The following is a 14,968-nucleotide window of genomic DNA, read 5'->3' as shown; positions in this document are numbered from 1 at the left end:
CATTTGATAAGAGTTTATGTTTTAATAACCACTTAGCATTGCCTCTCTCTCTGTCCTAAAATTTTACCACTTTGAATTTGTGTATCACTGTATAGAAATCACATGTCTCTATAAGCCTTTTATAATTCAACATCATATTAAATAACATGAGAGAAAACATGGGGATCAAGCAGTTTCTTAAGACAATAAGGATATATTTAATTTTTAAAAAAGTTTTATAGAAAGATGAGAGCGTAAGAATGGCATTGAACATATCAATCATTATTACAGTCTGGAAGATACTGTATTAAGTATAGTTGTCCCTCAGTATCTGTGGGGGATTGGTTCCAGGACTCCCCTTGGATACCAAAATCCACGCATGCTTAAATCTCATATAAAATGGTGTAGCGTTTGCATACAACCTACACATATCCTCTAGTATATTTTAAATAATCTCTAGCTTACCTCTAATATCTAATGCAGTGTAAATGCTGGTAAACAGTTGTTATATTGTATTGTTTAGGAAATAATGACAAGAAAAAAAATCTGCACATGTTCAGTACAGACACAACCATCCTTTTTTTCCCCCTCCAAAAATTTTCGATTTACAGTTGGTTGAATCCAGAGATGCAGAACTCATGGATATGGAGGGCCAACTGAAACAGTTCCTTCCCTCCAGGGATGAGAGAGATAGAAATGACTAACTTTGCTGGACGCAGTGGCTCATGCCTGTAATCCCAGCACTTTGGGAGGCTGAGGCGGGCAGATCACTTGAGGTCAGGAGTTCAAGACCAGCCTGGCCTACATGGTGAAACCCTGTCTCTACTGAAAATACAAAAATTAGCCAGGGGTGGTGGTGCACACCTGTAGCACCAGCTACTCGGGAGGCTGAGGCAAGGCAATTGCTGGAACCTGGGAGATGGAGCTTGCAGTGAGCCAAGATAGCGCCATTGCACTCCAGTCTAGGCGACACAGACTCCATCTCAAAAAAAAAAAAAAAAAAAAAAACCAGAAATGACTAACTTTATACCTTATGAGTGATATGACGAGAATTGCTGTAGGGGCTAGATGCCATCCTGAAGGCTTGGAAATACACATGATACTTTCTGTGGTACTGAATGTTTGCTTAGATCATTAATTCTCAAATTTTTGTGTATATCAGAATCACTTGGAGGGGACGTTAACACACAAGATTGCTGGGCCCCACCTCCAAGTTTCTAATTTTGGTATATCTTGGGTGGGGTCTGAAAAGTTGTGTTTCTAACATGTTCCCAGGTGGTGCAGATGTGGTCTGGGAACCACCCATTGGGAATGACCAGCTTAGATTAATAAACAAAGACTTCACCAAGGATAAGAATTAACTGCAAGTGTGGAAAAGTCTGTCAAACTATTTTTCGTTTACTATTGATGATGTTTTTTCTCTCATTTCCTACTGTTAACATGCATCTAAAAAGTATTGGTAGGAAAGTCATATTTTGTGGGGCTTTTGAGATGGAGTCTTGCTTTTTCGCCAGGCTGGAGTGCAGTAGCGCGATCTCAGCTCATTGCAACCTCCGCCTCCAAGCGATTCTCCTGCCTCGGCCTCCCGAGTAGCTGGGAGTACAGGCGCATGCCACCATTCCCAGCTAATTTTTTTATTTTTAGTACAGGCAGGGTTTCACCATGTTGGCCAGGATGGTCTTGATCTCTTGACCTCGTGATCTGCCCGTCTCGCCCTTTCAAAATGCTGGGATTACAGGCGTGTGCCACTGCACCCAGCCTGTGTTTTTATTCTTTTGGTGGTTATCTAATTTATTAATAAATACCTGGACTTAACATTAGTTTTTTCTTATGAGTATGTAAGGCCACCAATGCAAGGACTAGTCTAAATTACTAGTAAAATGGGTGGGTTTCCTTAGTTTATAATTCTACACATAGATGACCTATAATAGAAAGTTAAACATTTAAAAATAATATATCAAAGGCCCTGTGAACCAGGAGCAATATGGGTGTTTTTATTGCGCTATCTTCATGCATACATGATAATTAGAGAATGATCTGTATCTAAACAGATTATTTTTCTGTGTACTTTCTTGTTGCCATTTATTTGGATTGGTCACAATCCATTGTTCAGGCTGCTATCAAGAAGGCTATCATTATTTGTAATTAACTGAAATTTCAGAAAATGTTAAACTGAATACTGGGTGTGGGGTAGGGGCAGTCCTATTAAGTGAACTGAAAGTAGTAATAGATTCTTGAATGGTAAATTTTTAGATAAGAGATTCTCAAAGTTATGACACTTTCTTAAGTGGTGAGGGATGGCATCTGTGTTGTATAATAGAAAAGGGTCTTGGATTTAGAAGTTCATGTCAGCTCAAGGACCACCATTAAGAATTAAGAATTGCCCTCCTAGAATGGATTTCATAATAGATATAAGTATTATAAGTATGAAAATAAGTCAGTCTTTCCAAAAAGTAAATACATACATAAAATTATTTTAGGTGTCTTCCACATCCATGATCACACCCCGGTGGATTGTTCCGGTAAGTTCATGTTATTTGTGATTTTTCTTCTGGCTACTTTCTCAGGGTAAGGCCTAAAGGATTACTAGGTTCTTTGTTTTTCCTTAAAAACATGAGGGTTGTTATCAAAGCCTTGTTAATTGAACTTAATGGCTTCAAGCTAGTGGCTTACCCTTTCTGGTTGTAAATGTTTGTCAGGATGCTGGCAGAAACAAAAGTAAAAGTCTCAGATGAAGAATAGTTAAGAAAACAAAACAGTCATAATTATCAAAACCATCTTCGTTAATCTAATAGTCATTAGTGAAGCTTGATTTGGAGCTGAAGTGCTGACCAGGCAGGTATTGTTACCTCTGTATTTAGATGTGTGTATCCCCACAGCAGAGTGGTGCCATGTCTAATGGACTTGCGGGATGTGCAGTGCTTTCGGCAGGGAAGGAGGGACATGGTAATAAGGATGGACTCTCACTCATCTCTCCCCCAGCGCCATTCTTGGTAGATGCTGTGACCAGGTGAGAAAATTATTTCTCAATTGCAGTTCTTAGGCATCATCTCTAAAGCAGCAATGTCATTTCTTCCCTAACTGAACTATATTGAAATTGGACAAATCTTTTTTCTGTTTGTTATTTAGTGTAGTGGCTTTTTCTTGTCAGTAGCAATTTTCTACAAAATTATGAAGTAGATTGTATTAGCGTTTCTTTATCAAGTCTTTGCTAAAGATATTAACAGGCTTATCTTTGTAATATTTGTTTTAAAATCAATTTGTATTGTTTCCTTTGATGCTTTACTATTATGATTATGCCTACTGTAATAGTGATGAATGATGGTGCCCGTCAACACAGGTGAAGAGGTGCAGTATAAATGGGTAAGTTAGGATACTCCCAGGGTGAGAGCCCTGAGATGGCTTTACCGATACATGTTGTGAGCTCATTGCAACGCGTTGCTTGCTACAGACAGAAACTAGACTCAAAAACTAGAGCTTTTTGTTCAGCATCTGGTTCTTCAACTTTTGATTGCTAGAACCATAACTGCACCTGTTTTACCAAAGATTTAGAATTGCCTTCACTCCTACCTCAGACCTTTTTTCTGAATATATCCCACATTTCACATATCCTCCTTGAAAATGTGGGTCGGTTGAAATACATGCTTTCCTAATTAGAGAAAGGTGGGGTGAATTATTAGAGATCATTAACTTGAAAGAAATTCAGTTTAATTTCAAAATTGTTCTCTTGTCTCCACAGTGTTCAAAGTAGCATATTACTCACTCAGCAAACACTTATTGAATGTCTGTGATGTACCAGGCATTGATTGATATCTGACACTAAGGATAACAGTGAACAAGACAGATGAGAGACCTACATTTGGGAAGCTTACATCTAGTAAAAGAGCACTTTATACAAATGTAATGGATTATTTTTCTAAGCATTTGTGTGCCTAATAATGATCACTGTAAAAATAGAGCTGCATACAGAGAACCCGATGGTAATCCTTTGTAAATGAATTTACACAATAAAATGTGAGCTCTTAAGGACTTTCAAATTAAAAATTACAGATGAAAGCAGAGCTTATCTCTTTCTTCCTAGAACTCATGGAAAGGAGTAATAAAGGGCTTAAAGACATAAAAATTACAAATAAACCAGTGGAACAGAATAGAGTCTGGATACAAACTCATACGTAATACAGTTTTCTGGTTTATGAAAAAAATGATGATGCAATGCTATAAGGAAAGAATGGTCTTTTAGTAAATCAGCTGGACAGATAGTTGTCCCTGTGGGGAAAAAAAAATAATCTTGACCCAACTCCATACCATTCGCAAAAATCCATTCTGGATGGATTGCAGATCCAAATATGAAACATCAGATAATAAACTTACAGAAGAAAATATGAGTGAACTTACTTGTGACCTTAGAATAGGCAAATATCTTTTAAACAGCTCACAAGGAGCTTTAGTCTTACAGGAAAAAAATCACTTGGATTATATCAAGAAATTTTGTTCATCAAAAGATGTAATTTCAAGATATTATGGAAGGGGAAGCCACAGAATAGGAGAAAACATTTGTTCTCCATCCTTCCTTCTGTCTCTGTCTCCCTCTCTCACCCCTTCCCTTCTCCTTCCTCCCCAACCTCAGTCTTAACTTTGTATGGCAAAGGATCCACTCATATCTAGAATTTAGAAAGAGCTCCTCCAAATAAGTAAGCTAAAGACAGCATAATAGAAAAATGGGCAAAAAGCTTGAATAGGCAGTTCACAAACCAATATCCAAATGGCCAGTAAGCATTCTAGACAGTGTGCAACTTGATTAGTCTGTGGGGAATGTAAATTCAAACTACCATGTCACAGTGCTACATTATCACCAGACACATAGTAATGAGTCTGCTAAAATGAATGAGTAAATGAGTCTGCTAAAATGAGTCAGCTAAAATGAAAGACACATAGTACCAAGTGTTGGTGAAGATATGGGGCAACTGAAACTCTGTAAATTGGAGTAATCACATTGGAAGTAGGTTTGGCAATATCTACTAAAGCTGAACATATCCAGTGATTCAGTGATTCTATTTTTATGTAAATACCCAATGGAACTATGAATATATGTCCATCAAAAGACATGTACAATAATTTTTATAGCACCTATATTCATAATAGTCCAAACTGAAAACCTTCCAACTGCACATTAGCAGTTGACTAGATAAATATTAGAAAAGAGCAGTGAAAATTAATAACTACAACTAAAATATAGCAGTATAGATGAATCACATAAACATAATTGTATTAATTCTCTACTTCTGTGCAACAACTTACCACAAAACTTAACAGCTTCAAACAATACACACTTATAATCTCATTTTCTGTGGCTCAGGAATCTGGATGTAGCTGAGCTGGGTTCTCTGCTTCAGGGTCTCTCACAGGCTACAGTCAAATATTGGCAAAGGCCAGGTTTTCATCTGAAGGCTCAATGGAAGAAGAGGCACCAGCCAGGGCTCTTGGCAGGATTCAGGATCTGAAGACCTGTTAGACTAAGGAACTCAGTTCCTAGCTGGTGATTGGCAAGAAGCTGCCCTCAGTCCTTACCATGTGGGCCTCTCCAAAGTAGTTGGTTGCTTTATTCTAGCATGCAAACTGAGAAAGCAGTAGAGTCTGCTAGCAAGACAGAAGTCACAATCTTGTATAGTCTAATCAAAGAAATGTCATCCTTTTACCTTTGCTATATTCTGTTGTTGGTTAAAGCAAGTCACAAGTCCTTTCCACACCCAAGGGCTAGAGATTACATAGGAGTGTGAACAGCTGGAGATGGAGATCTTTGGGTTTGGGGTTCATCTTGGAGTTTCTTCACTGTAATAAGGATAAACAAAATCAAGTTCAAACAGAAGCACAACTCTATAATGGTTGCCCTTGATGTGCTAGTGAATAGAAGAGAGCCCAAAAGCAGCTTTGGGAGTGCTAGTAGTGTTCCGTTTCATAGTCTACATGCTGATTACAGAGGTGTATTCAATTTGCAAAAAGTTGTTCAAGCTGTAAACTCATGCCTTATGTGCTTTAATATATGGATGTTATAGTAATTTTTAAAAATGATGACTGGGTCCCATCTCCGCAGATTTAGATTTACTTTGCAGGGTTCTCTGTGTGATACTGTGTTTCAAAGGCATCAAATCATGAGGACAAAGAACAGGAGAGGAGACATCAGCAATTAAGAGACCTCAACAAGTTTTGGGAAGCAGCTAAATGATAAGTAGTAACCAGTTTAGCAGAGTGGAGTAAAATAAAATCTAAGCCTGAATGGGGGGGAGTAGAAACAGAAAATAAAAAGCAAGCCAGTTCACACTGCAGAACCCTGAAAAGGCAACGAAATTGTAGGTACCAGATACTTGTGAAGATGGGGTACAAGGTGGGGCTGAGAATATGGGGATTGGTTGAAAGTATTTATGCCTGTTTCACCCATCTGCCATCCCACCACCCTTGCCCATTTTAGCATAATTCTGAAGTTTTCCCTCGGGAGGAGCCAGGCCAGAGAGGCTCTGGATCTGGGAATTTCCATTTGGAGTAAGGCTCTAGACTGAACACGGGAAGACTAACTCAAAGTCCACACACTGAAGGGTGAAATTTCCAACGTTCCTTCTTTTCTCAGTTTTCTGAATGCTGTTAGCTAAGTGTAAATGTCTGAGTTGAAAAAGTAAGAGGCTTATTCTCTGGAGAAACCAACCAACCAAAGAGAAAAAGGCCTGCACATTCATCTGCCAAATAATCACCAGAGAACCCATTCGTTGATGAGTTTTGCCCATATATACACAGGTCCCAGACAGATTCCAGAGCTTTTCTTTCTTTGAAATACAAAGAGAGCTAACGATTGTCAGATATGTGAGGAAAGACCAGAACAGGTAAACTGAAAAAGAAGGAAATAAAGGCAATGTGAATTTTGACAAATAGAAGTAGGAAAAAAAGGCAGTGTAAATAGCAAAAGAAAAGGTCACAAAATGATAGTATCTAAATTTAGAGAGAAGACACTGTATCCATGCAACAATAACAGGAAACTAAAAAAAAAAAAAAAAAAAAGAAAACAAGGAAGCATTTTTAGAAATTATTAACTGTATTAAAAATGAAATCCAAAGAGTGTGTAAAAGATAAAATTGAGACAATCTCCCAAAATGTGTAGAACAGAAAGATGAAAACTGGGAGAGAAAAGAAAATTGGAGGATTGGCCTAGGACATCCTATATATGAATCATAGGAGATCTAGAAAGATTACAGTCAATGGAAGGGAGGAAATTGTCAAAGAAAGGAATCAAGCGTTCTCAGAACAGAGGACTTGAGTTTCTCGATTAAAGGGGTCTATTGAGTACCCAACACAGAATGAAAATAGACTGCACCAAGGAGCGTCATGAATCTTTAGGAGGTCAAAGTTAAGAGAGGATGTAAGTCTCCAGCAAAGGGGAAAAATGGAGTACGTACAAAGGATTGGTAATCAGAATGGCAGCAGGCTTTACTGACAGCTGGAGATAATAGAGCAGTGTGCTTTCTGAATTCTGGAGGGCAATAATTTCTCACCCAGAGTTTTCCCAAACTATCAGTGAAGTGTGAGATTAGAATACATTTTTAGACATACAGTTTCCCTAAAATATATACTTTCCACGTAGCCTTCCTCAGGAAGCTACTGGAAGATGTGTTCCATCTAAAATGGAAGATATGTTCCTCTTTTTTATCCAAAAAAGAAGTCGTGGGACCCAGGAGGCAGTAGAGAGGTGCAGGGATTTACCCAGAGAAAGGTGAAGGAAGTTCCAAGATGGTAGCTGCCCAATGGGTCTAGAAAGGAACCTGTCCAGATTCAAAAAGGAGGATATAGAGTTGCAGAAAGGAGTTTGCCAAGAAAAACACAAACAGGCTCCTCACCCTCCAGTTTTTAAAAAATTATATTACATGTCTGAATGTACTGAGAAGAGATCCATGGTTTACCTGAGAGGTTAGGGATAGATGAGAGATTTGTATAGAAAACTGAGAAGTACTCGGGAAGCTGAGGCAAGGAGATCGCTTAAGACCAGGAGTTCAAGACCAGCTTGGGCAACATACTGAGACTTCATTTCTAAACAACAACAACAACAACAAAAAAACCCACTAAGCCGTCAAAACAACAAAAAAATGAGGCACTTATTCAGGGAAAATAAAAGTTACATAAATCATGAAATATACTGATAGTTGTGAAAATATTTACGTAATTACAACAAACACTGAATTTTAACATCATCAAAATTGGTCTTATAGCTGTGCTGAAAAGATAAGAAGGCAGGATTGTGGGGCTGGGGAGAGGGTGGAAGAAAGGTAAGCCTTCATAGTCCATAGGAGGAAGTCATTGTATAAACACATCACCCAGAACAGTCAGAACTTTGGGGGGTTGTGAGGCAGAATCTCTGGAGGCAGGTTTGTTTAAACATTGGCTGCTGGGCCCCACCCTCATAGTCTGATTCAGTATATCTGGGGTGGAGTCTAAGAATTTGCATTTCTCCCAAATTCTAGAGACCCCACTTTGAGAACTAGGGACACAGAAAAGTGAACGAAAATACCAGGAAAAGAACCAGTTGAAAGTGTTTGTCCCTCGAAGTAGGAATAGAGAGTGGTACAGGTGACTGCTGTTTCATTTATAAATCTTGTTACCACTTTTGACATTTTAAATTATGTCCTTTGTATTATGTACTTTGATATCGTTTTATGTCTTTAAACATTTTTTTTAGAGACAGTGTCTCTCTCCATTACCTGGGCTGGAGTGCAGTGTCATGATCATAGCTGACTGCAACCTCCAATTCCTGGGCTAAGACAACCCTCCTGCCTCAGCTTCCTGAGTAGCTGGGCTACAGGCATATACCACCCTCACCTGGCTATTTTTGTTGTTGTTGTTGTTGTAAATACGTCATCTCACTTTGTTGCCCAGACTGGTCCCGAACTCCTGGTCTGTCGATTCTCCTGCCTCCCTAAGTGCTGGGATCGCAGGCGTGCGCCACCTTACCCAGCATGTTTTAAGTTTTTATGAAACCAAATTAGATGTTACTTCCTTGCATCTAAACTCAGCAGTTCACTGATAGCAGAAACTCATGAACCCTCATGCAGAGCCCATGTCTTTTTATTTTTCACGCAGCTCTAACAAAATAGATTAACTGGTAGGAACACAGACACAGCCATCTAGGAATATGTAAAGAAACACAGGGCTGGGTGCAGAGGCTCACGCCTGTAATCGCGGCACTTTGGGAGGCTGAGGAGGGCAGATGGCTTGAGCCCAGGAGTTTGAGACCAGTCTGGGCAACATAGTGAAACCCCATCTCTACAAAAAAATACAAAAATTAGCCAGGCATGTTGGCACAGGCCTATAGTCCCAGCTACTTCTACTTTTGGGAGGCTGAGGTGGAAGGATCATTTGAGCCTAGGAGGCTGAGGCTGCAAGTGAGCCGTGATTATGCCACTGCACTCCAGCCTGGGCGACAGAGCAAGACCCCGTCTCACAGAAAAAAAAAAAAAAGGAGCAGCAGCAGCAGAGAACAGCCTGAGTGTGTTGCCCTTGTGTTCAGCACAGCACTGTTCTTGATACTCATACTAACCTTGACTCATTAAGAAATGGTTAAGTGTGTGTTTAGCATATTTGCTAAGAAGGAGAAATTGTGCTATCTTTATCTTTTATTTCAAAATGAAATAAGCAGTGTTTATCCAGAAATTTCCCTTCTATGGACTATCTCATTGCCAGGTTAGGTGTTACTACATATTGACTTAGGTCTGTAATCTGCTGTACCCTCAAAATGCTCTGTGTGGCACTAATGGAGACATGAATGTCCTCCCCCAAACCCCAGGGGTTCCCTGAGTAACCCATTCTCTCTTCCTTTCAGCTCTGATCCCACTTTGGTGGAAGAAGCTGTCCTGAAGCAGAAGTGTTTACTGACCACTGAGCTCTAAGGGCCTGTAACTGGAATACGCATCTCTCCAGCATTCCGTCCTGGGATCCATTTCAGCTAGAATATGTTGGATTCAGGAGCTTGTCCATTATTTGTAGGTAAAAAAAAAAGCTGCACGTAGATTTGACTTCAACTCCGTAAAAAAGACAGCTGTATTTTCCGTCCAACTGGAAGTGTTGAATCACACTGCATAGCTGCCCAAACGAGAGTGTTTGGTCTTGAACTTTCTATACTTTTATAAATGTTACAAATTCCTGAAACAAGGGAATTTCTTTTTCTGGGGTTTCCTTCAAACTCTTGGCTCCACCTAGCGGTTCTATTTGTTCATAACAACTTCATAACAAGCCTGCCTCTGGTAGTCAACAGCCTTTTGAAAGCTATTTCCATCTAGTATCAGGGTGAGCATCCTTGATCTGGTTGCCTGTTAGAGAAATTGCACTTTTCCCTGACTTACCTAGAAATCAAGAATTTAGGAAATTAATGTGGACACTATAAAGGCAGACTTAGGGCCAACTTTTTTTTTTTTTTTTTTTTTTTTTTACAATTATTACAATACTAAAGAGAAGTTTAGAATATAGAGAGTTTTTAAATGTCTCCCATTCTTTTGATTTCTTACTGTACTGGCTATCTTAATATTTCAAGTTTACGCAAGATAAACCCTGAGAAGAACTACAGAGAAATCAAATAAAATCCTGTCATATTTTTTTCAGCCTGCCTTTCCACAGGAAGCACTCACAGGCACCACACACATATCGTGTAACTTATCAGTGGGGTGGGTTACTGTTGAAGAGACCCTGGGGTATTTACCTCAGGCATCTGCACTCCTCTGAGCCCGGTGGGGAATGCAGGCTGCTGTAGTCTCAGGTAATGAAGGCACAGCACAGCTGTACTCCACATTGGTTCCTATTTGGACATAGACTTATTTCCTTTCAGTATAAGCTGAATAAATTTAGAGCTTTCAAACTGGAAAGAAAAATGAAACAAAATAAATACACCAGGACCAAAATAGGGAATAGGAACAGGGGTGAAGGGATGTTGTTTCTCAAATACCTACCATGTAAGCAGCTATACACAGCATATACCGAAAGAATTTGCATTGCACTAGGAATTCTGTGTTAGTTTAAAAGAGATCTCTAAAACTTCCCCATCCCTTTGGGCCTGTACAAAGAAATTCTGGATGTTAAAATAATATATACTCATCACAGAAAAATAAAGTATAGCAATGTCCATCTGTAATTCTAATACCCAGAAATAACACTATTTAGCTTTATAATTTTCGAATGAACAAGGCAAACCTCAGTTGCCATGGGGAAGAAGGATGATGTAGAAACCATATTGGTAAAGTTGTTAATCCTTTGTTATGGAGAACTGATCTTAAGCTGTACCTCCTGGAATTTGCTTTCTAGTTTTCTGTCCTGCAATATGTATATAATTAAGCACTAATTTGTACTGCTTAGCATAAAAGAACATCCAGTCTTAGATCTTTAAAACTTCATGGATTGGACTTTCCTGGGCTCCTTATAACATAATCATGTGTCCAGGCAAACACACGCTAGTGTCTGACTGGAAAGCTCAGGAATTTTAATCTTGCACTGTTTCCCAGGAAGCTGTAGTGATTGGAACCCACTTTTGCACAAAACATTTTTGCAGAAGGAAAGTCAACACTTATTGCTGGCTGCCTCCCCTTAGCCATTACGCTAAACACAGCTTCTGAGTTTCACTGGTGGGGCTCTTGCCAGTTCTTAATTATAGGACATATTTTCTCAAAGCTGAAAGTGTCACCTAGAACCAGGGGCTTGACCCAGGACTTGACGGAATGAGCATCACATTTTCAGTGTCTTGGCAACCGTAGATGTCCTGCAGGATTACCGTTGTGCTGCTAACCACAGAGCAGCTGAGGCATTATGGCTTGGAAGACCTAAATTTCCCATCCAGTTCAGGAGGTGACATCATCCTTATTTTAAACTTCATAAAATTAGGAATTAGGTAGTTGGACACAGTCTGTGACCTTTATGTCTTTGGATACCTGTATTCTTGACAGTTAGAATATTGATAGGGACTTTGTTAAAATTCACTTGAATTTCAAGCTAAGAGGAAATTTTGTCTCATGCGCTGACATGAAGTGGCAAACACGGAAGTTAATACTTGAATGCTGAATTGGTCCCAACAGATTAGATGCCTGTCGGGGATTGGTTTCCTGTCATAGCTGCTGCTGCTGCCATGCCCAGAGCTGCTGTAACAGCTCTTCCTGTTCTGCTCCCCTGAGAACAGTGTGGTGGGGAGAGGCAGGGCTGAGGAGGTCTACGAATGTGGCAGGTAGGGAAGGGGAGATGTCTGTCTCTTCAGAGAGAAGCATGTGTGAACCCATCAAGGATGCTGGCAAAGAGAGAGGTTGGAGATGATAGTGGGTGAGAAGCAGGCTGGTGAGACTGGGCTGAGGTTGGAGAAGGGGCAGCCAGGAGCACTGCTGAGGGTTTGCTGTGCACGCCTCTGAGCACGGTGGGGTGGCGGGGAGCAGATAGTGCTGCCTCCCTGCGGGCAGACAGGAGAGGAACCTCAACTCAGTCCATTTCGTAGCCCTGATAGGGGAAGTGGGAGTTGACAGGGTGGTTTAAAATAAGATGTGAAGGTTTCAGTTATCTTCTCTAGACTTTGCCTGAGAACTTGTGAATGAATCAGTGAGACCTAATTTGTAACATGTCAGTAGCATCATCTTTTGACACACAGGAGGTCATGGTCATTTCATTCTTGCTCTTCAGGAGACACTGCTGAACAGAGGAATGATTCTGTTCCTTGTGTGCTTACTTCCTTAACATTTATACATTATTTTAAGAAAAAACTTTTAAAAATATTTCTTATAGTCTCCTAACATTTGTCTCTAGCCTTTGCCTTTGTACAATCACAGATATCCTATGGAGATTTAAGGATGAAAGCCCTGAGTTGTTCTTGGGTTTTTGGATCTGGACTACTTGTTATCTTATGCTTCTCACTTCTGGCTAAAACTTGCACCTCTTCTTCTCTTAGCTAAGCCCCAAAAATGAAGATTTCCTTCAGAAGTCTTGCTAGCAGAATTATTTATCAGTCACAGAGAGAAAAATCTGCTATTTTTCTAAGTAACAGTCTCAAGAAGTAGAGTTTTTGTCTTGTCATTGAGAGGAGTCAGCAGTCTTGTTCTGTAAAGGACCAGAGATGGTAAATACTGTCCCACTCAGCTCTGCTGGTGCAGCACAGCAGCAGCAGCAGCCTGAGCACAGCTGTGTTCCTATGGAGTCTCCTTTACAAAGCTGCTGACCCCTGATGTGAAACTTTGTAGAGCAGCAGAGTGGCTGCGTGAAACGGGAGGCTAACAGGTACTCAGATGGGTTCTGCAGTGTTACCTGTCACTTGGAGGCAGCCAACACTTCTGGACATTGCATCCTCATTCACACATGTGGCAGCTGAACGAGGTGCTGTTGTGGGTGTCTCAGCTCTGAGAGTCTTTGTGAGTTCCCACTGATTTTTAATTATTCATGCCCTTGGCCATGTAGTTGCTTGGAAACCTGGGGTCTTCTGCAGACTGAAGAAGACACATTTCTAGATTATTTGTCCTTTTTATCCTCTCAAAAATTTAAACACTGTACCTCTTCAGTGGTCAGAAGAAAGTTGGAAACTTTTCCTACATATTAGGCGTTAGGATGAGGACATTTGTTTGAATTATAGAAATTTGCCCTGAGCTGAACTGGGTTGTGTTAACACATTGGTAGAGCTATGATTCCTTCCCAGTTCTAAGAGATAGGATCTGTAAGTCCCTATGTCACCACATTGCTTGAAATGATCATTCAGTTACTTGTCAGGATTTCTCCTCTTCAGAGAGTTTTTTTTTTTTTTTATAGCACAGATCCCTTTGCCCCTTTTATCTCCTTATCTGGATATGATAAGTGGTTATGAGGGTCTCACTAACTATTTTGTGTTTACCCTTAATATGTGTAAAACTTTGCAGTAGCATTTAAAGTGTAATTTATTTTTCTATCAAGTGCACTATTCATTTAGTGTGTTCCAGTTTTATATGACTTGTATTAGAAACACTGCACTGAGTTGTTTGTACACTGAAATGAGAAGTCTAGATGTAACTCAGTTCAAATAAAACTTCGTGAGACATTCATGTTTTTGTGCACTGTTTCTGTTTCTTGGAACTGTGATTCCTACATGCTGACCTCAACAGAGTTGTTAGACCAGATCCACTGTTGGTACGAACCTGAGGGAGTGAGCAGAAGCAGCTGCACTGTTTTTAGGTTGATTTCCGTGTTTGTGGTGTAGATTTGGGAGTAGGGGCATTTTCAAAGGTTGAAAACCTCATTGGTCATCCCCAGCATATCCTGGAAGGCACAGTGGTCATTCCAAGGAGCGGCATGCTGCAGTATCACCACAGCTTTGGGCATCGGATCTGGGCTCTACTGCTTAATACCTCAGGTTTTTTGTCTGAAATGGCACATGAAGTATGTGTCACAGCATGTAGTAGAGAGTATGCAGGGGTTGACTTCTCCTTCCCTTGGCGCCCACCAGCCCCCAGCCTTATGTAGGTCTGCACTGCACCATCCAGTGAGGAACAGTGCCACCTAGGTTGGTTTCAGGACTTCTGCTGGGCAGAGTCATACTGCACCATATGGGTGTTGGCAAAGCTGAGAAAAGTTGAAAGTCTCTTTCCCTCTCCCCTCTGTTTTCTGCCTGGGAGAGAGGCCCAGTTGGGCCCTGGAAACTAAGGAGCTTTTCTCTGCTTTTTGGAGATGTATGGAGAGAGGCTAGAACCCAGATTCAATCACCTGTACCAGGAGCTCTTCTAAAAGGAATTTTTTGGCAATAAGTAATGAAAGCCACCAATAAGTAGCGAAAACAACTCACTGGAAAGATAAGGACTGACAGGAAGATGGAAGATGGGCAGCAGTGGAGGTGGAGGGAGTGTGGATGGTGTCTCCACAGGCGCTGCCTTAGAGGGCACCCTGGCCAGGCTGTGGTTCCCCAGAAGGGAATGGATACTGGGCTACCAAAACCACCACAAAATAAACCCATTGTGTCACCCAGAATGGGCTT

The 14,968-nt window shown here is 40.4% G+C and overlaps 1 protein-coding gene across 7 annotated transcripts in view; it reads left to right on the top strand.

The window, feature by feature from the left end:
* EPB41L5 (erythrocyte membrane protein band 4.1 like 5) overlaps positions 1-14,042 on the top strand; it is a 171,972-nt gene extending 157,930 nt beyond the window's left edge. For 4 of the 7 annotated variants that reach the window (XM_054477342.2, XM_063647368.1, XM_063647366.1 and 1 more), the window contains 3 exons: positions 2,460-2,501; positions 2,859-2,989; positions 9,836-14,042. In XM_054477342.2, the coding sequence (XP_054333317.1) occupies positions 2,460-2,501; positions 2,859-2,989; positions 9,836-9,902 (240 nt within the window). In that variant the 3' untranslated portion in view covers positions 9,903-14,042. Of the gene's footprint in view, positions 1-2,459; positions 2,502-2,858; positions 3,343-3,718; positions 4,029-9,835 lie in introns of those variants that run through there. The other 3 variants (XM_063647365.1, XM_063647367.1, XR_010122784.1) reach the window with 2 other exon arrangements.
* The last annotated feature ends 926 nt before the right edge of the window (positions 14,043-14,968 follow it).

Source organism: Pongo pygmaeus, chromosome 11 (assembly GCF_028885625.2).
Source record: "Pongo pygmaeus isolate AG05252 chromosome 11, NHGRI_mPonPyg2-v2.0_pri, whole genome shotgun sequence".
In the NCBI taxonomy this organism is placed as follows: domain Eukaryota; kingdom Metazoa; phylum Chordata; class Mammalia; order Primates; family Hominidae; genus Pongo; species Pongo pygmaeus.
The sequence above is the reverse complement of the archived record's forward strand: the minus strand, read 5'-3'. Positions and strand labels throughout refer to the sequence as shown.